Source organism: Daphnia pulicaria, chromosome 3 (assembly GCF_021234035.1).
Source record: "Daphnia pulicaria isolate SC F1-1A chromosome 3, SC_F0-13Bv2, whole genome shotgun sequence".
NCBI lineage: Eukaryota > Metazoa > Arthropoda > Branchiopoda > Diplostraca > Daphniidae > Daphnia > Daphnia pulicaria.
The window spans coordinates 10,435,952-10,456,712 of NC_060915.1; the positions used below are offsets into that span (position 1 = coordinate 10,435,952).

The window sequence follows — 20,761 nt, forward strand, 5'->3', positions numbered from 1 at the left end:
TTAAAAAAGGAACCCAAAAATGTATCAACATCTCGAGTCCTTCAAGTACAGTATTTCTTATTCTTCCTTTAGGCCACGACTTTGTAAATAAGAAATATCCATCTATGCAAGTACAAAGTTCAATCATCCTTGCGGTTGAACGAACGTATACACGTATCGTGCAAGGTAGGTTCTTTCAACGATGAAGATGAATAAATATAATAAAGCGTGAAAGAAAGAAAACTGCCCGAGGAAAATAACCGAAGAATACATGATGGTTATTCTCGAATGACCACTATCTTTAAAAGTTCTGCACTCCGCCTTCCAACCCTTTGTGTTGTGCTGCTGGCAATCTTTTATATACCCCTGTCAAGACAACTATAAATACAAGTGAAACTAAAGTTGGGTCTCTAGTCGGTGGCTTGAGACCATCTTCACACGTCAAGGTGAGGAACATTATTAAGCATAAATAACTTAAACTTATAACTAAACACTTCAAATGTATACTGTGCAGATGAAGTTCGTATTTGCGCTTATCCTCGTAGTTTTTGTGACTGATGTCAAGCCATTGTTCGAAGAGGTGTCTGACATTATCTTCAAGAAATATGCAACAATGAAGGTACAAAATAAATGAGTAAAATATTGTTGGAAGAAGTTCCTGATAATCTGTTGTAGATTTTGGAAGATTGTTATGGTAAACCAGCGATAAACAATATGCTAAGTGAAGTTGCACTAGCATTTGCGCGTTGTCGCGGGAAACCATCATTCTTGCCCATTTTGGAGCAACTTGGAACTTTTAATGCGGAACAAATACCAGAAATAGAGCCTGAAATGGTGACGGAAATTATTTCTACTACCACTTCTCCTCCTCCTCCTCCTCCAACTTCTAACAGTCCAGTGAAAGAAGTGCCTCTTGTCGTCTTCCAAAAACCTGTAGCGCCTCAGGTGGTAAGGAACAATTCCCAGTAACAAAATTATTTTTTTTTTTAAATTTTACTTAAATATCGTTCAGCCTCCGCATATGCTGCCCCAGAATTTCTATGATCCCTATCCTCGATATGAGCAATACGGTAATCGCCGTTACTGGTTACCAGGCTACTACCCGCCCGGTAAATCTCAATTTCAACAAAGATTTCCTTATGACGAAGAGAGTTACTATTACAGTATGCTAAGCAACCCAGAAGACTACCGTTGGGTATTTGAAATAACTATATCTAATGTATTTGATCATATTTATGTAACTTGAAATATTTTTACAGAAACGTGCAGAGCACCGAACGATGCCAGAAGACGAACAAGAGAATCTACCGGCTGAGCAAGAGAATCCACCAGCACCGGCTTTGAATCTTCCTAATGTCAGCAGCTTGTTTGCGAAACAACAGGCCATCCTAGGCAATATGACCTGCGTCATGAAAGAAATTGGATTTGTGAGTACAAATAATTTGTCACCTATAAGATAAGTTCCGTTAATTGTGTGAGCTGTATTATAGATCGGAGAGGACATGCAGCCACTTTACGACAACATTCGGAAGCGCATTGACGATCTTCCAGTCACTGCCCAACTTAAAACCGATCTCATTGAGGGTATTGAAACGTGCCAACAGTTTTCGGTAAGAAATATAGCGTACAGCATGACGATAGCAACGCAATATAAAAACATTAATGATTATTCTCAACAGAGCTGTATGCCCGTCAAGACATTCGGGGACATCCCAATTTTGAGGGACATCGTTAAGCCGTACACTTTTTTTAAATGCTTTAAAGGAAAAAAAATAGAGGCCTGCATGAAGAAAGATATGCGTGAAAAATTCCTATCGCTACTTTCAGGTGCGTCTTCCGGCCGTGCAAAGCAATCGAGAGAATATGGTGCATCGGAAAAAGAAGAAAGCATCGAGAGCATATTTAATATGGTTTATGGTTTTGACATGAATAAGTCTTCTGATGATATTTTTTAATTGTTTAATGTTTATTGATAACTTACCAGTTGTTTGAGTGGTGTGCGTTTAAAAAGGGTCATGTTTTCTTTAAAGATACAGTTCAATATTTAATTCGTAAAGTATGGTTTATTGTTGGTTTATTTAAATAAATATTTTTTTTTCTTGCATTGGATTTTAAATAAAATACAAATTTCCCGTAGGAAATTGCTTAATCACGGCCGCGATGAGTAAGCGGGTTTCCTATTTTCATTTTTGCTCGCCACACCCCAATGGCGCTGTGCACTCCCGTCAACAATTCAGTCTGCAGACGCCATAATATACAGAAAGGTGAAAAGGAATACTCCCACTTGAGTCACTAGAAAATGTACATAATTTAAGATTGGAAGTTAGAAGTTACTCTAGCATAAGTTATTTTATCGTAAAACGTTTTAGATTGGTCAGTTCAACGAATGCTCTAAGGAATCTCCCTTAGGTTGAGTAACATGACTATGATCGAGAGAGAAAACGAAAACATCTCAGCTGTGAACACCGGATGCATCCCAAAAGTTGCCCTAGCTCCAGTTAAAACCAGAGAAATCTCTGCATCAGAATCTTGTTTAGGAAATACAGCTACTGAATTAAATGTAAATGAAAAGCTATGTACAACAGATCAAATTGAAATCAAACAAGAGATGGCTACGGGAAATTCTGATGACCTAAATTCTAAACCTGCAAATGAAGTAGTGAAAGCACAACCCACTCACCAGCACAGATCAAAACATGTTAGATCTTTTTCAGACTGCACTGGCCTGAGCTCCGCTTCCTCTGATAGACATAAAATTTCCCCATTCATTCAAGTTGGGAATGTCTCTGGAAATGTACAAGGTATATTTTAAGATTTTATCTCTAAAGATTTATAGATAATCCATTTTTGTTGTTTTACAGACAGTTCACAGAAGCCTGGTAGGCCTCGTTTCTTGGATGATGGTGGAAGTTCTATTGTTGTGGCTGCAGGAGGGCATGAGTATCCAAAGTAAGTAATGTCAGAAATCAGCCTACAAAACCACTATCAGCAAAAACTGATAATTTTTACTCTTAATCAATAGAAGACAAAGAGGTCAATCACTAGTGGATTATTTGATGTCCAATCAATCAAGGAAAATTGGTCCAGAGCTTGATAGAGAAAATGCACATTTCAGTGTTTCTGAAGCCATGATTGCTGCCATTGAAGAAGTAGGATGAGTAAAATAGCATTTAAATGACAATTGCATTCATTTGTTATTTCATTTTAGACAAAATTCTACAAATGGACAGACAGTAAAGAAGAAGAAGAAGACGACCAGTTAATAAAAAGTGATCTCAACGATGAGAGTGACGAAGAAATACGTCAAATGAAATTCGAATTACAATCAGCATTTAGTGATAAACATTTTGGTTAGTTCAGTCATTAATCTCATCGATTGCTTTGCTTACATTTTTTCTTTCTTTTTTTAGTTTCCAATGCGGCTACAGACTGTAGCATTTCACCCGAATCTAGTGTTTCCACAATGACCCCTCCTTTTTCTCCCTCGAGTTCGTTGGCTTCAGCAATTCTGTTTGCGGATTTTAAAAAGAATGGCGCAATGGAACATATTGATTCTGGTACTTTTATCTAAATTACAATTGAGAGCTTCTGATAAGATTAATCGTTTCTGGATGCAGGTATATCATTTACTTCTTTTTGCTCTGCAATTGAGAAAGAAAGACGTAGATCCCGAAAACTTGCTCGTTTGAAACGCGTCCATTCGCGATTAGTGTCTCGAATGAGTTCGGGTTTTCTCACTGAAAATGCTTCAGATTCTGCCGCGGCAATGCCTAGCGCTCCTATTGCCGTCAACCAACATCGAATCAGCAGTGAATCGACTAGCCGACGGGCCCTGTTTAGTCCATCACCTCCTTCACCAGTGTCCACTTCTACGCCTTCAACTCCTTTAAATGAATCTACCGTCTCTGCCGAAAATATTGCTCTTAGTCTTTTAGGTCATTTTAGTCAACTCCGGCTACCAAACGAATCTGAAATGGAGTGGCTCGTCTCAGAGAAAGATGCTCCACAACACGTAACAGCCCGTCTAATCCCAGCAACACATATTCACTGATAATTAATTTTATTCTATGTAGCTGTTACCTATGCCTCAAAGTTGGCCCGTCAATCCTGACGATCCCTTCATGCAATTAAAAGAAAACGAAATTGACGAAGGACAGATGACAAGCCTCCGCGGAAATAACGAGTGGGCACCGCCACGCCCTCAAATCGTCTTCGCTGTCTACACATCACCCAAGTAAGAAACCACGACTGATCATCAATACGTGATAGCATTTGTGATAATTTTATCGTGCATTTTACCAATAGCCTCAAGGTCGTTATGGCCAAACAGAACTACCGTTGTGCAGGGTGTGGCATGAGAGTTGAACCCGAACACAGTCACAACTTCCGTTATTGTCACTACTTAGGACGTTATTTCTGCACAGCCTGTCACTCTAACAAAACTTTCGTCGTTCCTAGTCGGATTTTCAAGAAATGGGATTTTAGAAAGTATAAACGTTTTCCGCTCTGGTTAAAAATTAAGATCTAATTGATTTTTTTAGGTATCCTGTATCAAACTTTTCCTATGACCTGCTGGAACGCATGTGGTTTGATTCACTTTTCCGTTTGGGTTACATCAATCCCCTTTTGTACCGTCGTTGCCGACAATTGAACAAAGTGCTTGAACTACGGTTGCAGCTTATAAACGTCGCAGAATTCCTACGTATTTGCCGATTCGGCACAGAGTATGTCGCTGTTATTTATTTATTTTGGGGTCTTCTAATATTTTAACTTTTTTGTTTAGTATTTGGGAAGATTTCCGAAAACAATCAGCCGATTGGCTTGAGGATCCCGAGATTTATTCGCTCTATGATTTGACTAGAGTTAATTCGGGTGAACTATTCCAGCTTTTACGCCAAATCGTTTCAAGTGGCATGAATCACATTATCCATTGCGAGGTATGTCGTACTTGTTTGCCATTTTCATTTCTAATCAGCGGTAACCTTTTTATTTTCCATGTAACTCTTAGTTGTGTAAAGCTCGCGGCTTCCTTTGCGAGAAGTGCAGTTCTTCTGAAGTGATCTTTCCATTTCAAGTCGACACGGTAATACGCTGCAGTCAGTGCGGTAGCTGCTTTCATCGTCCATGTTGGAGCAACCCGGCGTCATGTCCTCGCTGCCAAAGGATTGCTCGGCGATTGCAAGTGAACAAATCCCCAATCACTTGAAAAGCGAATGCCCACCTCCCTTAATAGGCATTAATTATTCTTCTTGTGCATAGTCATTGTAGTATAAGACAAACAAATATTAACATTGAGATTTATATTTTCGGTCGGGGGTGGACAGTGTTGGTGTAACAACATGCCAATTCTAAAGATGAAACTCTTCAAATTCCATTAGTATAATGTTTTCAATTTCGAATCCCCGCAGTTTTCTAATGTGTCATGGCAACGAGCGGAAAACCACTCGAAGGGTAAATAATTTTTGAACGAACAGACTACTAATTGAGGGCAAAATAAAAATGGGACATCCAATCACTGCATATGTTTGACCGCATATGTAAGCAAAGTGACAAAAATGTATAATAATAGGCAGGGGTTGGCAACAAGTAACTTGGAACTCGTGTAAAGAAACAAGGCTGTGCGACAACGTGGGCGCAAATTGTTTCTCACTTCGACAGGTTTTTATCAACGGACGTCTAAACTGCGTCGGGTTTCTGCTCCTACAAAATATCCCGTGTTTGTTGACTAAAAAAAGCGTAAGGAAAAGGCGAATCAGGGCAAGGGGGCATTTGTCTTGAAAGAGAAAAAAGACAAGACAATGGATTTTTCTGTCAAAAATACGGATTAAACGGAAGGATCCATAGGAGAGAGACTAGAGTCGACGCTCATCGTATGTTCCTGTGATGAAACCATGAGCGGTTCATCCATGTTTTCATCCATGGTGCCATAATCCGCGCCTGAGAAAAGAAAGACTTAATTCTCGAAACACTTATCAGTAAATTTCAGTTTGATTTACCCATAGCAACGGAATAATCTTTAGAAACTGGTTCACGAATTTTGTTGGTTGAGAAATCGAGATGATTATTGGCTAGAGACTCTTCGCTATCCCCCGTACAGCAGTCCATGGCTCCAGGTGAAGGCGATTGAATTGGAACAAAGAGCCTAGAGAAATCTTTTCGCTCTTTACTGCTTGAATTGTTTTTGTATTCTCCTTCTATATCTTCAATCGTGTTGGTAGCGGCTAATGGAGATGGGACGACGCATGAAGTGCGATCACGAGAACGACTACCACTGCTTTCACCTCCAACTCCAATGCTACTACGGCGCCCACTAGGGCTGTTAGATGGACTATCGACCAGTTTGCATACCTTAAAAAACGAATATAAATTTATAGAGTACAAGTAAAGGGAAATACAGACAACATATGATACCTGAAGTGGTGAAGGATTATTAGAACCAGAATCCGACGGGCTGGCCGATGCCGAATGAGAATCGGGTGTAGGGATCACATTATTACGGCTAACGATGGAAACTCCGCCAGAGCTTTCACCGCTTTCTCCACTGTAATTTTTTAAACAATAACAAAATTAACTTAAAAATCAAACGAATGAATGGAATCAAAAGTTACCTAGATGAAATTTGGGTGACCAAAAGTGGACCACTCACACCAGAAATACTGCTGGCCGGTGAAAAATGTTGGTACTTTTTATGAGGACCCCAAGGAGAATCGCCTCGCTCTTCTAAATCACATTTTCTCTTAACCGGTCCAAGAGAACTGGCGCGAATGGCTATCGGAGAGAGACTTCTTCGACTACACAATGAAATTATTATTAGAGGGTTTCAAAAAAATGAAACAAATTTTGTTTACCTTGTATAAAACGTTTTTCTTGTAGGACTGGGGCTGGGAGTTGGCGAGAATGACGAGTTCCTAACAGGAATTTGCATGGATGGCGAAAAACATTGACGACCACTGACCCTACGGTAGGTATAATACAATAACATTTTACATAACATTCCTGCTTTCAAGCTCACCAAGTCAAAGGACTTCTTACCTTGTTGGTGAGGGATAAGGAGACGAAACAAAGGGTGACAGTCCGTTAGGTAAAGTTACATGAATGGGCTCCGTGCAAGCGGAGGAAGGCCTTTTTTGAGGCTCAGTTTTAGTCTCTTTTGAATCAGTATCACTCTAAAAATATAAGAAACAGTTACAAATGACTTGTCTAGAAAAATCTTGTCGGAATTGTTTTCACCAGAGACAGATCCTCCCAGGAGGCTGAGATTTGTAAAGTGGACTGAAACTCTTTTTCACTGGCAACTTCTCTGCCAACAGCATCACAAGCTTCTTCTTTCTTTAGTTGGCTAACTCTGGAGGGAGGGACTCTTGGGCTTGCGGGTGTCTACCACACAGAGTAAAAATGAGTAAAATATTGACAAACTTTACTGTATTCAAATTTCACTCACCCCAGGGGAATGCAATGGGCTAAAACTTGCACTAAATCTTCTGGTCCTTGGTTCAAATGTGGAACACAAAATAAATGTGGGTGATGTTCTACTGAAAAGATAAAAAAATTGTGATTTCATTTTACTGGAAATCGTAGTAAAATTAAACATGAATCAAACCTGGAAAGTGAAGGGGCTGTGCTGGCTGATGAGGCCGTAGCAGGGGATGTTGCTACGGCACCAGCTTCTGTCTCACAGTCATTAATCATTGGGGCACTAGAGCATCTTTTTAAAACAGGATGTGGAAGAGAAGGTGGGTCCACATCCATTGAATAGCCAACAGAATATATAGCTGAGCAATACAATATTGAAACAAAAGAAGCTAGAAAACCTTTTCTGGCGTCATACAGTAGAGGTCAAAAGCATCCGGATTACGGAGCATGACATCTGCTAATCATTCCAGATTTGGCATAATTTGTATCCCTTAAATAACGCTCGCACTAACTGACGGAATGAAATGTAAACACTTGCTGATCGTAGTTATCTCAAGAAATGTACAATTGAGGGAAACCATATAAATCTCAACAAAATGGCAACTATAGAACGACGTAAACTATATAAACCGAAATAAAGAGCCAAGCGAAACGAAACGCCACCTCTTCTGAATTTCGTCTTCTGCTTTTCTCTGGCTTCCCAATCTAACGCTTGGAGTCTCTTCTCTCACGGCGTCCTTGCAAGATTCAAGGTTAGTTTATATTTAGTTTGTGACTTGTGAGAATCATATAGTTAGTGCACATATAAACTTAAATGAACAATTTTGACAATTGTGTTTATTTTATCTCTTTTTGTTTGTCTTGATGGGCCCTGCGTGGGAGTGTGGGACCTTCCGTCGGCTCGGCGGAACCCAGACGCTGCTGGCGCCAATTCGCAATAAAAAAAAAGAAAACAATTTGCGTCGCAAGAGTTTATATACTAGGCTATTACATATTTTTTATTATTAAAAAAAAGCGCATCGTGATTGATACCAATTCAATTTTCAACGGATGCTATTTTGTAGTTTTCCCCCGTTAAGTTTAGCCTATTCCTTTTGAAAAAATTCCGACTACTGGATTCGCAAAATATGCCATTGGATTCCTGCTGTAGTTGACTGAATTACTCAAGTTTCCTCAGGATACGTAAGGTTTTTTTTTTTTTAAAGCATAGACAAACAAAAGAATTGCTCGAACAAATCGTGTTATGAATCGCTAACCTTTTCATGTCGTACCGGTCGTACTCGGGTAGTATCCAATTACAGAAGCAGTAAAAAACAACAACCTCAATCTGAACAAGTTGGTTTCTACGTTTGGAATGTTTTGTTTATTTTTTTTAAGAGGAGTGGTCTTGTATTCAAATTACGCTAGTTTCCTATTTGTTTTCCTTTCCTTGTCAATGAATCTTTTGTCATCATTTCATTAACCAAAGAAATTGGACACCTTACGACGATAAATTTAATCTAATTACAATTTACTACCTTTAGAACTAACTAGTTAATTACATACATGCGTTTGATTGATCTCTGTGGCTGGACTGGTTGATCAATGTGGCAACAATGTGATGGGACACTTGTTTTTTAATTCAGCCAGTTTTTACTTAGCAGTCGAAAGGAAATGTAAATTGGGTTTACGTCTTTTCGCTCCAGTAAAAATTTATCTGAATATCTGGTATTGTATTTTCTTTTTCAAGCAGGAATGCTTTGTTATCCTTCTACTGTAAAAATGTAATTACAATATTTATTTAACTTTAGTAAACCTAGAAATTAAATTAGACAGTTTGGATTTCTTTTCCTTTGGTTAGTAGCTTTATTTTCTGGTGTTTATATTGTTGTTAGGAAGCAATGTTAAATATGCTACAGCAATGATACTACTATACAACAAGAACATCAAGTTTTTCTATGAGTACCAATAATGTATAGCTTAGACTGATCATTCTATGGATTTCAAAGGATTATTGAATGGGCGAACCAGATGGAGTAAGGACTTCAAAATACAGTAGGCACTCCTTAGACACTGTTGACCTATTATTGAGTAAGTGTATTGTGTTTAAAAGAAATTGACATTTTAATGCTGTTTTTATTAACTTTTAAAATTCAAATATAGTGTGCTTGCTGCAAATCTGCTGAGCTGTTTCTGTTTTTCCAATAACATGACTTTTGAGTAAGTTCTAGTACTTAAATACTATTAATTAATTTGAGGGAAAATCGAATTCCAGCCTAGTAACAAGCATACTTTTATTTTGACGATAGAAAGCAAGAAGTCAGCCGAGATTGTTAAACTAGTTTTTTTTAGCCCGCCAACTTTAAAAAAAAAAAGTCGTCTGCTTTTACGGCAATGCCAAGTATGTGGCTCCAAAATGCGGAAAGTCAGTCTAGTTAGTCAGAGCTATGGAATAACATCCATGGCTCGAACTTGGTTAATAATCTAAATTTTCGTTTTCCAACTTAACTCATTTAACGAACGTTCCTATTCCATTCGTTTCTTTGGCTTCAGAAATATTTAAAATCCTGTACTTGTTTTTATAGCAATCATTATTTCGGTGACGACAGACTGTAATGGACTCCATTGAATGTAAATAATTATGTTCGCCCACCTCTAGGAAGTTGACGACAGCGAAGAAGTAAAGAAAAATATCCATTCTTGGCAAAACATCCTATTTACAGTTTGCTTTGTTTACACTCCATCAACGCTTTCTTGTAAGATCCGTTCTAAAAATCTCACTTCCTTCAATCATACCCAGAGACAGAAAAGGTACGTCAATATTTGTTTTGTTTCTTTTTAAATATAGGTTAAACTGTAAAATATTTAATTTGTATTCTCCTAGGAAAAGAAATCTCCCAAATTAACTTAGAAATCCTTCCTCGTCATTGGCTTCACTCGACAACGTCGAGTACAGGTAAAATGTCAAATTGCACAATGGCTGTGGTTTTTTGTAAATTCTAATCCCCTGAGCCCTGTTTAAGATCAAAGTAGACTTTTGAAGAGATAGAAAAAGGCCAATGAAGTCGTGCCAAGTTGTTGATAAAACAAGAAGGGAAAAGAAACAAAAAAGGCTCATCTTGTCCCGGCAAAGTGGGTGGGCTCGGTTTGGGTAACTTTGACAGTCAGGCGGCATCGGGAACCAAATCTCCGCCTTTTCTTTTTCCATTTTTTTTTTTTCTTTTACTCTGTTAGTCCCGCCGGTTCCTGCGCGTTCGGTTTCTACCCTCCCAACCCTCGGTTTTCCTACTCCCCACGTCTCGTCATAGTCGTCGCTCCCGTTGTGGAGAGTCCGGTTCCGCCGTCCGCCGTGGCCGGTTATTATTGCTGGCTTGCTTCAAAAATAGCGAAAGGGACGCCTAGTGACGCGGGGGTTACTTGGTTTTCCAAGTTGCGAGACAGGCCAGCTCATCCGGGTCGTTTGAATTTCCCAGAAAATGGTGGATGTCGAAACGCGGTTGACTGGGAAACAGTTTCCTTCCGAGAGATTCACGTAATACACCTCCAGTGTGCGTGTGTGTTTCATTCAGGGTTGAACAAACAACGCCCTTTAGTGTAACACTGGGCCGCCGCAACGCCGCCGTGACTGCTCCTTCTTATCGATTTCCGGACCCAACCTCCCCTTGCCCTCAGTCGTCGTTCAGATAACGTGTGGATTGCGACAACGTTTTAGACTGGGGATAGAGTCAGAAAAGTCCTGGTGTGCCAATAAGTAAGTCCTGTGAGCTCAATTTTCTCGTCTTTTTTTTTCCTTTTCACTGGGCGGATTGCGTCGTTTCCATTTGATTTCCCCCCAGTCTCTCCGTCTCCCATTGTGAGCGATTTATCGATGGAAATAAACGCGTGTTCCAGAATTAGCCGTCATGTCAGATTGACAATGAACAGCCGTCACCTTCTTATCGTCTGATATTTCGGAGAACACGGAGCACCAGCCAAAAAGGGGTACACTCATTTTTCAAATTCCTTTTGATGGCATTGCCATAGCAACGCTTTGAAAAGCCAACACCGGTAGCCGGGATTATTAACTTAGGAACGCCTTGTTGTTTCCCATCAGAGACAAAAAATAAAAAAGTTGCAATTTTTTATAAGCTCATTCAAGACGAGAGAGTCGGTTCATTTATTAAACAGTTGTAGGAACGTTCCGACGTCAAATCCGCTCGTGTTTCATTCAACGACGGACCCTACGCCAGCTGTTTCTTAGATGTGTAACACATTTATCTCGTCTAGGACTAAATTACCAAGGAAAGCGTTTCGCAAAAGCCATGATTCTACGTAGCTCAAACGTGAACATGTTACCAGATAAAAAAAGATAACCTATAGTGTGCCCTGGGTTTTTATTGATCTGCCGTGCTGGAGGGAAGATGTCGAGGGAGTGCAGCCTCACCTGCTCATGTGAAAACACTCGCGCAGCTCTTCTAACGATTTCCTCCCCCCCTTTTTTCTTCTTCTTTCTATCCGCTTTTGTTTATTTCAAAAGGTTGTTGAGTTGTCACATGGAAGATGTAAATCATCAACCTGTTCGTCTACTTCGCTTCGTCAAATTCGATGATTCCTCATCATGCGAGACGGTTAGAATCGTGTTGTTGTGATCCGCACCGGGAATGTCATAACCAGAAGCCTTGATATAACTTTTTATTGATTTAATATTTGTCTGGATGTCTCTTGTCTGCTTGATTGCGTGTGCAGATATATAGAAACTTCCACGCAGGATGGCACCAGTGTCGTAATTTGATTTCTCTTGTATTTATTTTATTTTTCTTTCGCGTGGTGGTGTAGGCGTCGTCTTGTCTGCCGGACATTCACGGCGATGGAGTCGATTGGCGGGGACTGAATTACGACAAAAAGGACTGGCTTCTTTCGTTGAAGGGGAAACGTAGTGACCGTCGTAGTTGCGCCATTTTGCGTCATCAGTCCGTCCCCGTCTATTCAACCGGTCGACAAGTGAGCCATGTGATTGCATCCAAGACGTCCCGAGACGTTAAAATGGAACGTCAAAAACTTCGTCACCACCAGCAGCAGCTGAAATGCTGCAGTCTGGACGGTGATCCAATTGCAATCAGTGGTGCTGGCGCCGAGGAGTCTGTAATCACTCCACCTAAGGATTTTCAAGATCATCTGGCGGACAGCTGCAAAATAACATCCAGTGGTGGAGAGGATACCAGTCTGCTGACGACGGTGGTCGTTTCCGGCGGCTGTGTTACTGAGACGATACTTGAGCCGCCGGCCATGTTTCGACCGCCAGCTATTCGACACAGACCTCGGACGGAATTGTACTGGACGGCGGAGCGACCGGCTTGGACGCCGCTCCTTCCGGCTCCCAACGAGTCGACCAGCCAAGTTTTTAACGAAGAGCTGGAACGTCTTAAATCGCACTCACTTTTTCTTCGTTTCCCATTGGACGGCGCTGCTCGCGTCCATTATCGATCATCCAGGAGCGTCGTCGTCCAATCCGCTTCCGTCAATCAATACAGGTAAAAATCTATTTTTCCATTTCAACTGGCAAGGTTTCACAGGCGTTTGTTGTTGTTCCTTCGCTTCCCACCAAAGAGAGAGAAGAAAAAATCCATCATCCGCTTTATGAAGGAAAACGCATTTCACCGGAATGCGGAGAGAAAAAAAAAACTGGAGCATTTTTAAGAAGGGAAAACACATCACCTTTAGTATAGACTCGATCTATATATACCACCTACTACTGTGCGTCTTTTTTTAGGAATGGGGGGATCGATAGCCAGGTCTTTGACCGACTGAACCGCTTCCGCAAAACGGCCAAGAAGTAGCGGTGCATTTAACACGAAAAGGTGTTTTGTTCTTTTGTGTCCTTTTTTTTCAATTGTAAAGTAATATCGACAGCCTTAGTGGTTAATGGGACCCCAGATGTTCGCCGTTTTTTTTTTGCCGAATCAGCTCCGTGTACTCCAATAAAAACAAAAGGAAATCGAAAGTGCGCCGCTATTAGAAAGAAAGCTATAAAACTCTAGCCAAAGGTAAATTGTGTATACTATAGTCTTTCTCCCCTTATACCCAATCTTTTATTCGATTTTATATCCATTTATTGGGGGGGGGGGGATTTGGGTGGTAAGGTCACGTGATGTTTCTATTGGATGTCTAGAGGGGGGAGAGAGAATGCATAGGCTGGATCCTCCTCGAGAAAATGCAAGAAGGAATCTGTCAATGGGACCTTTCCCCTCTTCTTCTTTATGTATTTTCTTGTACAAAAGACCTCCCTCTCTCTCTCTTCGGCTATTTCCGTTTCTCTACCAAATCTCCCCCCTTGTACCCTAACCCTCCTTCTCTCTATACTACTATATATTATACGTTCCTCTTTGCCCTTCTTTTCATCGGGCTCTTCTCTTCTTCTCTCATTCTATCCCCCTACACCGACGCCGTCGATCCCTTCACTACTAAAACCCCTCGGCCAGTTGCTGTTCCAGCCTCCCAAGCGAGCGGTAGCTATTCCACATCGTCCACAAAGTCTTCCATCGGATCTATAGAAATCTTGGTTGCTATTTCACAAGAAAAAAGGATGTGCTATTTGTTTTAAGTTGTTGAGAAATGTGCCAATTTGTTCGAATATGATGACGGGCTCTGTCAAATGGACTAATACCGGTTGGTGGCCATGGCTAACCTGCCTATCTACTCATTCTCAGCGCATCTTTATTCGTCGCATGTGAGTTTCAAAATCGATTTTTCTCATCCTCCTCCTCCTCCTCCTCCTCTTGTATTACTGCCAGCCTGCCTGCCTGCCCTACACTACACGGGCGTAAAAAAAAAACCCTGAGTGGAAAATGTTTAAGGCTCCGGGTGTAATGTGGTCGGTCGGATGGTCCAGACAGGAATTTTTAGTAAATTTGGAAATTCTTTTCGTTCATTTCGTCCCCCCCACTGAACCTGAGAGTGGTTACGTTGCCCGCTGTGCACAGCACCCCACCGATATTGACCGGCATATCTTTGTGTCTGTTGTTACAGGGGGAAAAAGGCAATATGCCAGGGTAATGGTAAGTCAATTAAGAGACTCACCCCCACACCATCAATCATCGATCGATGTGTCGGAAAGAATCAGAGGTGCGTGACTCGGGGAACAACAGCTGGTGTGTCCCCTAATTTTTTGTTTTTTCCCCTGTAATAATACGACGGACAAACCCAAATGGACAGTACTATACCTCCCATGTTTCTGGTTAATCCGCTGGCTGGCGTTGCCGAGAAACAAAGAAAACAAGTGGAAAGCACCTTTGGAATTTTTGTACGGGGGTTCGTCCTATAATGAATCGAGCGCATCGTCTTTTCTCTCTAATCTGGAAAAAGAAACACATAGTTTGGAACAGGCCTGGATGTCGTTAGGTTGACACTTTTCTCTTCCCATTCTTTTGGTCACAGTAAAAAAAGAGAGCAACGGGTGTTCCAGAAATACTCTAGCTACTCCGGCGCCCACACTCTTAGTCTTTAAGGGGTGTGAAAGAGAGAGACAGACGAGAGAAGAAAAGCTCAAGAAGGTGTTATCTCCCCTCCGTTTTTCCCCCTATTTCTTTTTTGTCTCGTTGTAATATATGGAAGCAGCGGCGGAATTCCGGCCCAGGAAGAAAGAAAACATGTTTTTCAACCGGAAGATTTGTCAGTTATCAAAAAAGAGAGAAACAAAAAATGTGTTTTCATGTGCAAAATTTAAATTCCGGAAATGTTGTTCACACAGGATCCGGACGGAGGAGACGACCGAGGCCAATTATCCATCCGACGGAATCTATGAGGCCGTGTCGGAAACAGAAAGCGAAGAAGAAGATGAAGAAACCAGTAAGGAAGAACCACCAGCCAACAGGAGACCTCACGGCGGTCATCGAGTTTCAGCCGCTCGACTTTCTTCCTCATCCGGATTGTCTTCCTCCCAAGCGACCACCACATCGTCCACTACTTCAGATGCCGACAGTGGAATCGACGGAATCAGTCCTCGTGTTTCGGCTACGGCGTTTGGCGAATCGACGCTGAGTCCATCGCAGAGTATCTTGTACATTGACAGCATCAGCGCTCGCAACAGCGTCGTGCACGATACCACTGCCGAGGAGCAGCCAGCGGATGATTCCACCAACGATCCGGAAGAGTCTTCCAGGCTACCCTCTGACGAAGGATCGTTTAATGATCCTAGGGCTAGCATCCTGGTCGTGGAAGGAGATCCACGTCGTGATCGAGCGCATCGTGTCGCTCTTGAACTTTTACACACTGAACGGACTTATGTTGACATTTTACACTTGCTCGATCAGGTAAATTATTAATTTTTTTTTGGCCGCTACAAATGAATAATGTCATTTGATGATTGCGGTTGAAGGTGTTCCAGTTTCGGATCGACCAGGAAAACCGAGCGCACGGAATGTTTGCACAGGATTTGATTCCGCAAATGTTTTCCAACATCAAATCGCTTTTTAAATTGCACCACGATTTTTTTCTACCGAGATTGGAAGAGCGTCTCAGAGAGTGGGAAGAGCAAGAGCAACAAGAACGAAGAATTGGTGATATTATGACGAGTTTCGCTCCGTTTCTCAAAATGTACGCCGAATATGTCCGCAATTTCGATCACGCAACGAATCTGATCAGCACGATGAGTCTGAAATCGCCTCGTTTTGTGGCCATCGTCGACGAAATTCAGGTAATAAAAGCCTAAAACAGTCTCCCCAGTGTCAGAGAAGCTAATGGGAAATGTATTTTTGAACACGCAGCAATTGCCCCAGTGCGGCCATTTGAGTCTTCAACATCACATGCTGACGCCGATCCAACGAGTTCCTCGCTACGAAATGTTATTACGTGATTATCTGAGGAGGCTGCCAGAAGATTCGGCCGACCGGGCGGAAACCGAAAGTAATAATTCCCCCCAATGTCAGCGCGGCGATAACGACGTGACACGAATTTCTGTCTGTTTTATTTACGTATAGAAGCGCTACATTTGGTTTCGACAGCGGCTAATCACGCCAACGAAGCCATGAAGAAGATTGACCAGTTCAAACAGCTGCTGGAAATTCAGGAGAGTTTAGGTGGCGCCGTTGATCTCGTCTCGCCCACACGCGAACTGGTGAAGGAGGGCAAAATCGTCAAAATATCGGCCAGGAGCGGCGACCACCAAGAACGTTATCTCTTTCTGGTACGTTTTTTTTAAATATTATTTCTCACATTCAGTTTTATGTTCCAACCATAAAAGTTTTTTTTTAATGTTTCGCTTCGTCCAATGCGTTTAGTTCACCGATTTGCTGTTGCTCTGCTCACCACGACTTATCCCTAATCGGGTCATTGGCGGGGCCGGTTTACCACCGTACCGCGTTCGTGCTCGTTTCACCGTCTCTAATGTGGAAGTGTTGGAAGGTGACAACCTGGAAACGGCCAATACGTTCTACTTGCGTGAAGGAGCCAAAACGGTTGAACTGTATACGGGCACTCAGGAGGAGAAGGAAGCTTGGATCGACGGCCTTTATGCTGCCATGACCGAATTGACACGTCGTAAATCTTCGCTCAGGATCTCACCGATGCAGTCGCAACAACAAGCCAGACCACCCAGTTTAGATGCCGATAATAGTGACTCATCGCTGGGTAAGGCGGCCCCTACGCTCGTTCGAATGGATTCCGTTACAAGATGTTTCCACTGCCAAGGACAGTTTTCCGTCATGAAGCGCAAACATCACTGCTACTCCTGTGGACGAGTAAATACGACAACATTTAAGTTGGAAGGAGAAAATTTATTGAAATTCATTTGATAGGTGGCTTGCAATCGGTGCTCCAATCATAAACTTCCCTTACCTTACGATAGCACCAAGTCGTGGAGAGTCTGTGACCCTTGTCACGAAGTCCTCGTTTCGTCTGGACGTAGAGAAATGGCAAATATTTCGCCCGTTCATACGCCTGACTCGGCTCCTTCACCGCCCAGTCTGCGATCAAGTCTTTTGGAGGTTTGTTTTTAATTATATCTTATTTAGCATTATTTTATCTAGTTTAACGTTCCGGAATCTTCATTTCAGGTGGATGTCGAGACGCCTTCCGTGCTGAGCGGATACCTTAGTCTCAAGACCCGTGGCAAAACGTGGCAGCGGCGCTGGTTCGCCCTGCGTTCTGATTTTGTGCTTTACTCTTATCGAAGCCATCAAGGCGAAAGCCGGGCCATGACGGTAATTGAGCATCATTCCAGATAAAATTGATATTATTCAACCTTAAATAACCTTACCTGTCTTATCATAGGCCACACCTGTTCCGGGATTCGCTGTCACCCTGGTTAGCGGTTCAAGTAGTTTGCTGGCTGACGGTGCCAGTCCTAGTCACCTGCAATCCGTTGTCGACCAGGCCAGTAAACTCAGCACTTCTAACGGCGACGGAGTGGGAATGATTTCCGAACGGGATCGTTCATTTAAAATGGCCCATGTCCATAAGAGCTACCAGTTCCAGTCGCCGACTCGACAAGAAGCTGAGAAGTAATTCAAATCTATTTTCTAATTCACTAGATTGTATTTAATGATGGACATTTTCCCAGGTGGGTCCAGTTTCTACAAATGGCTGCTAAAGCTGACTTGCCATCGCCATCATGACGCTGTAAAAAATGACAGAAAATACCAAAGATTGTGCACATATCCGTCGACTTAAACAGAGAAATATTGATCAAGAATCGTTTGTAAAGCCTTGTATGTATGTTTTGTTTATTGTAGCTTCTTTATGTTTCAACATGCAACATTTGCTGTACATAATTCTTGTCTGGATTGCACACAACACACGCCCTCACTATACGCTTCCGAAATGTTGAAATGTGTAATAATCGATATTCTAGACGAGGAAGGTACGGGCCGCTTGTTTCTTTTTTGTCATATCTCCATTTTGAATTTATATAACGAATCGCGAGTTCCTTCGCCGCTTGATGTCGAACATCGTTGTTAAACCGCATTTTTCGCAATAATACAAAGTTTTGTAAAAGATATTATATGTTAAAAATTATGGGGTCAGATCTACCAGCGTTTGCAAGTCATGGTTAATGTGACAGCTAAGCTGAATTCATAACAGCAGCAGTTTCAACGTGACAGGACGGCAAATGATGGGCCCCGACGATCTGACTGAGACGAACAACTTCCTGTGAAAGTCGCTCAATGTCCTCCTAAAAAACCAAAGGGATTTTAGTTTCCAAAAAAGGAAAAATTTTAATTTATACCAATACCTGAAGATGCATATTTTTAGTCAAAGTTTCTTCGAGCATACGTCTGAGCCGACGTTGCTGGCTATCCGTATCTCCTTCTGCATCACCTCCAATCTGACGGATGAGACTCACCATTCGACGAACGCTCAGTTTTTCGCTACCAGGACTGAGCGAAATGGACGAACTCTCTGAAAATGTACAAAAATCGTTTTACAACAATCATATTTAATGAAATGGAATTCATACCAGGTTTTGCTGGACTAGATCGACCTTCCATGCAATAATGCTGAATCAATTTGCCTCGTTTGACCATTTCATCAGCCATTGCTGCATTAGTTTCTTCTAAATGTAAAACTCGTTCCTCAAGTCTCCATTTCTCTTGCTGCATTGTTGCCAATCGATTAACTAGTCGCGCATTTTCATTTGTCAAATCTGGAGGTTGTTCCCCTTCTGACCGGGAACCATTCTTCTCCGATCCACTACTAGGCGAATCCTGGAAAGATCGTCATCGATAAAAGTTGATGACGAATTGATAGAATTTGTTGATTTTACCGTTGGTGGAAAAGGAGAGGAAGGAGTAGCCGATGCGTCATTCTGCCCACTCATTAAACTCCAAGAGGAGACGGAACAGTTGTCATGATCAAGGGAAGCGTCGGCTTTCGGGAGCGTATTGGAATTATCGCTTGCAACGTCACGTAGACGCTCTTGAAGTTTGTCAGCTCTTCGGCGTTCGCCACGCAACTGGCGCCTTAAATCGGCAGTGACGGACAAAATACGTCTTTCAGAAATACGAACGTCTTCTTGGGCATCTTGAGCTTCCTGGCGAGCTCGTATGGCTTCGTCTTCAAACTCTGCTCGTTGGGCGGCTGCCAATTCAATCTGAATTTCATATTGCTTCATTTCTTCGGAGTGAATGGCTCCTGCAATACAATTATGTAAGGATAAATGTCTTGATATGAAATATTCAAAGGAGATCTTACTTTGTCTTTCTATTTCCATTTTATGACCTTCTTGTAATTGAGATATCTCTTGTTGAAAGGAATGTTTCATTTCTTCAATTTTTTCTTTTAATTGATTGAATTCATCATTTATAGCATTTTTCTCCTCTACATTACTTTCCAGCTGTTGTGTTAAAGGTTCTACTTTATCAGCTTCCATCTGTAAATCAAAACAAGTGCTTAGATATTTTCAATCAGATATTTTAAAATGTACGATAGTACCTGTAAAATTGAAATATTTCTTTTTAAACCATTTACTTCGGCGTCAAGGTTGGATTTCGTTTCGTTTAATGTAGTGGTCAATTCAGTTATTTGGCTGGTCTTTAAACACAGTTCCTCATTGAGCAGGTCAAAACGCTGCTTTTCTTCGAATAAAAGTTTTTCGTAAAATTCTGTCGACAAATCACACTGACTGTTTGCATCAGACACTTCATGATCACCTTGCTGATACTTGACAGCAGCCTCAAGTTTTTCATTTGCTGCAACCAGCTGTGATTGAGAACCAGATCATTAAGAGTTGATTAAAAGTAGAAGCAAATAAGTTTAATTAACATACATTAGCAAGTTCTTGAAGAAGTGCTTGGTTTTGTTCTCTGAACTGTTCTTCTTGAGAAATTAGTTTGTTTTGTAAAGCATCATTCTCTGCAAATAACATTTCAACATCCTTTGCCTTCCTACTCTTGTCCAATGCCCTTTGGGCTTTTTGATACTCTTTCTCCAAACTATCAAGTTTCAAAATAGTATTTTTTGCTTCTGCAAAATACATTTTTAAGGAAATAACGTCAATTATGGTTGAAAGGGGTCACAAAGAAACGCAGCAAACCATTTTTGTATCGATTCGATTCCTCCATCAAAGTATAATTTGCTGTTCGGAGATCCAGAAGTTGTGTTTGAAGACGATGAAATTCTTCGTGGGAAATAGAGGATGACATTTTTGAAAAATGTATGTGGCTAGTTTGTAGTTAACAAAGAAACAAGTAAACAGAAGAACAAAAAAAGAGAAACGATTGCGAATGAGCTATGGAATACAAACAACATTAGGAGAAAACCTTGTAAGTATTTGGGCCTCTAGGGGGTTGTCAGCTTAGATTTTCTAATGGTTTATATTAATTGTTAATAACAAAATTAAATAGTGTAAATCTGTAATTGATTCATTAAATTGAGATGACTTTTTGGTTAAATTATTTGGCATATTTTTAAGAAAAAC

At 41.3% G+C, this 20,761-nt stretch overlaps 5 protein-coding genes across 16 annotated transcripts; 3 read left to right on the top strand and 2 right to left on the bottom strand.

Annotated features, from left to right (window-relative positions):
• Nucleotides 1-294: 294 nt before the first annotated feature.
• On the top strand, nt 295-2,083 carry LOC124328337. Its single transcript, XM_046787081.1, has 7 exons — nt 295-425; nt 494-598; nt 655-927; nt 992-1,174; nt 1,239-1,406; nt 1,470-1,589; nt 1,659-2,083. Exons 2-7 carry the CDS (start codon nt 494-496, stop codon nt 1,932-1,934), a joined length of 1,125 nt encoding a protein of 374 aa, XP_046643037.1. The 5' UTR covers nt 295-425; the 3' UTR covers nt 1,935-2,083.
• Nucleotides 2,084-2,193: 110 nt separating this feature from the next.
• LOC124328333 (run domain Beclin-1-interacting and cysteine-rich domain-containing protein-like) lies at nt 2,194-5,353 on the top strand. Of its 2 annotated transcripts, XM_046787077.1 has the most exons (12): nt 2,194-2,280; nt 2,349-2,780; nt 2,841-2,928; nt 3,002-3,128; nt 3,188-3,329; nt 3,390-3,536; nt 3,597-3,991; nt 4,053-4,213; nt 4,285-4,467; nt 4,521-4,703; nt 4,763-4,916; nt 4,988-5,353. In XM_046787077.1, the coding sequence occupies exons 2-12, from the start codon at nt 2,399-2,401 to the stop codon at nt 5,183-5,185; spliced, it is 2,160 nt and encodes a 719-aa protein (XP_046643033.1). In that variant the 5' UTR covers nt 2,194-2,280; nt 2,349-2,398; the 3' UTR covers nt 5,186-5,353. The 2 variants fall into 2 exon arrangements, with proteins under 2 accessions (XP_046643033.1, XP_046643032.1); XM_046787076.1 differs by having other exon boundaries at nt 2,197-2,780.
• Nucleotides 5,265-8,104, bottom strand: LOC124328335 (P2R1A-PPP2R2A-interacting phosphatase regulator 1-like). 2 transcript variants are annotated; one of them, XM_046787080.1, is made up of 9 exons: nt 7,580-8,104; nt 7,421-7,508; nt 7,210-7,356; nt 7,012-7,145; nt 6,828-6,935; nt 6,588-6,770; nt 6,391-6,520; nt 5,976-6,327; nt 5,265-5,916 (listed from the first exon to the last, which is right to left on the bottom strand). In XM_046787080.1, exons 1-9 carry the CDS (start codon nt 7,726-7,728, stop codon nt 5,804-5,806), a joined length of 1,404 nt encoding a protein of 467 aa, XP_046643036.1. In that variant the 5' UTR covers nt 7,729-8,104; the 3' UTR covers nt 5,265-5,803. The 2 variants fall into 2 exon arrangements, with proteins under 2 accessions (XP_046643036.1, XP_046643035.1); XM_046787079.1 differs by having other exon boundaries at nt 7,421-7,511.
• A 367-nt stretch (nt 8,105-8,471) lies between these two features.
• Nucleotides 8,472-18,341, top strand: LOC124328332 (FYVE, RhoGEF and PH domain-containing protein 1-like). Of its 10 annotated transcripts, none has more exons than XM_046787069.1 (16): nt 8,472-9,099; nt 9,381-9,462; nt 9,535-9,591; nt 9,957-10,182; nt 10,256-10,327; nt 11,888-11,978; nt 12,187-12,881; nt 15,098-15,659; nt 15,725-16,042; nt 16,113-16,251; nt 16,326-16,531; nt 16,626-17,084; nt 17,142-17,330; nt 17,400-17,546; nt 17,617-17,846; nt 17,906-18,341. In XM_046787069.1, the coding sequence occupies exons 6-16, from the start codon at nt 11,904-11,906 to the stop codon at nt 17,958-17,960; spliced, it is 3,075 nt and encodes a 1,024-aa protein (XP_046643025.1). In that variant the 5' UTR covers nt 8,472-9,099; nt 9,381-9,462; nt 9,535-9,591; nt 9,957-10,182; nt 10,256-10,327; nt 11,888-11,903; the 3' UTR covers nt 17,961-18,341. The 10 variants fall into 10 exon arrangements, with proteins under 10 accessions (XP_046643025.1, XP_046643024.1, XP_046643028.1 ...); XM_046787068.1 differs by having other exon boundaries at nt 10,031-10,182; XM_046787072.1 differs by lacking the exon at nt 11,888-11,978 and having other exon boundaries at nt 8,481-9,099; nt 10,031-10,182.
• On the bottom strand, nt 18,052-20,623 carry LOC124328334 (GRIP1-associated protein 1-like). Its single transcript, XM_046787078.1, has 9 exons — nt 20,378-20,623; nt 20,111-20,307; nt 19,777-20,043; nt 19,537-19,714; nt 19,109-19,476; nt 18,803-19,049; nt 18,578-18,744; nt 18,376-18,517; nt 18,052-18,279 (listed from the first exon to the last, which is right to left on the bottom strand). Exons 1-8 carry the CDS (start codon nt 20,484-20,486, stop codon nt 18,407-18,409), a joined length of 1,644 nt encoding a protein of 547 aa, XP_046643034.1. The 5' UTR covers nt 20,487-20,623; the 3' UTR covers nt 18,052-18,279; nt 18,376-18,406.
• Between the last annotated feature and the right edge of the window lie 138 nt (nt 20,624-20,761).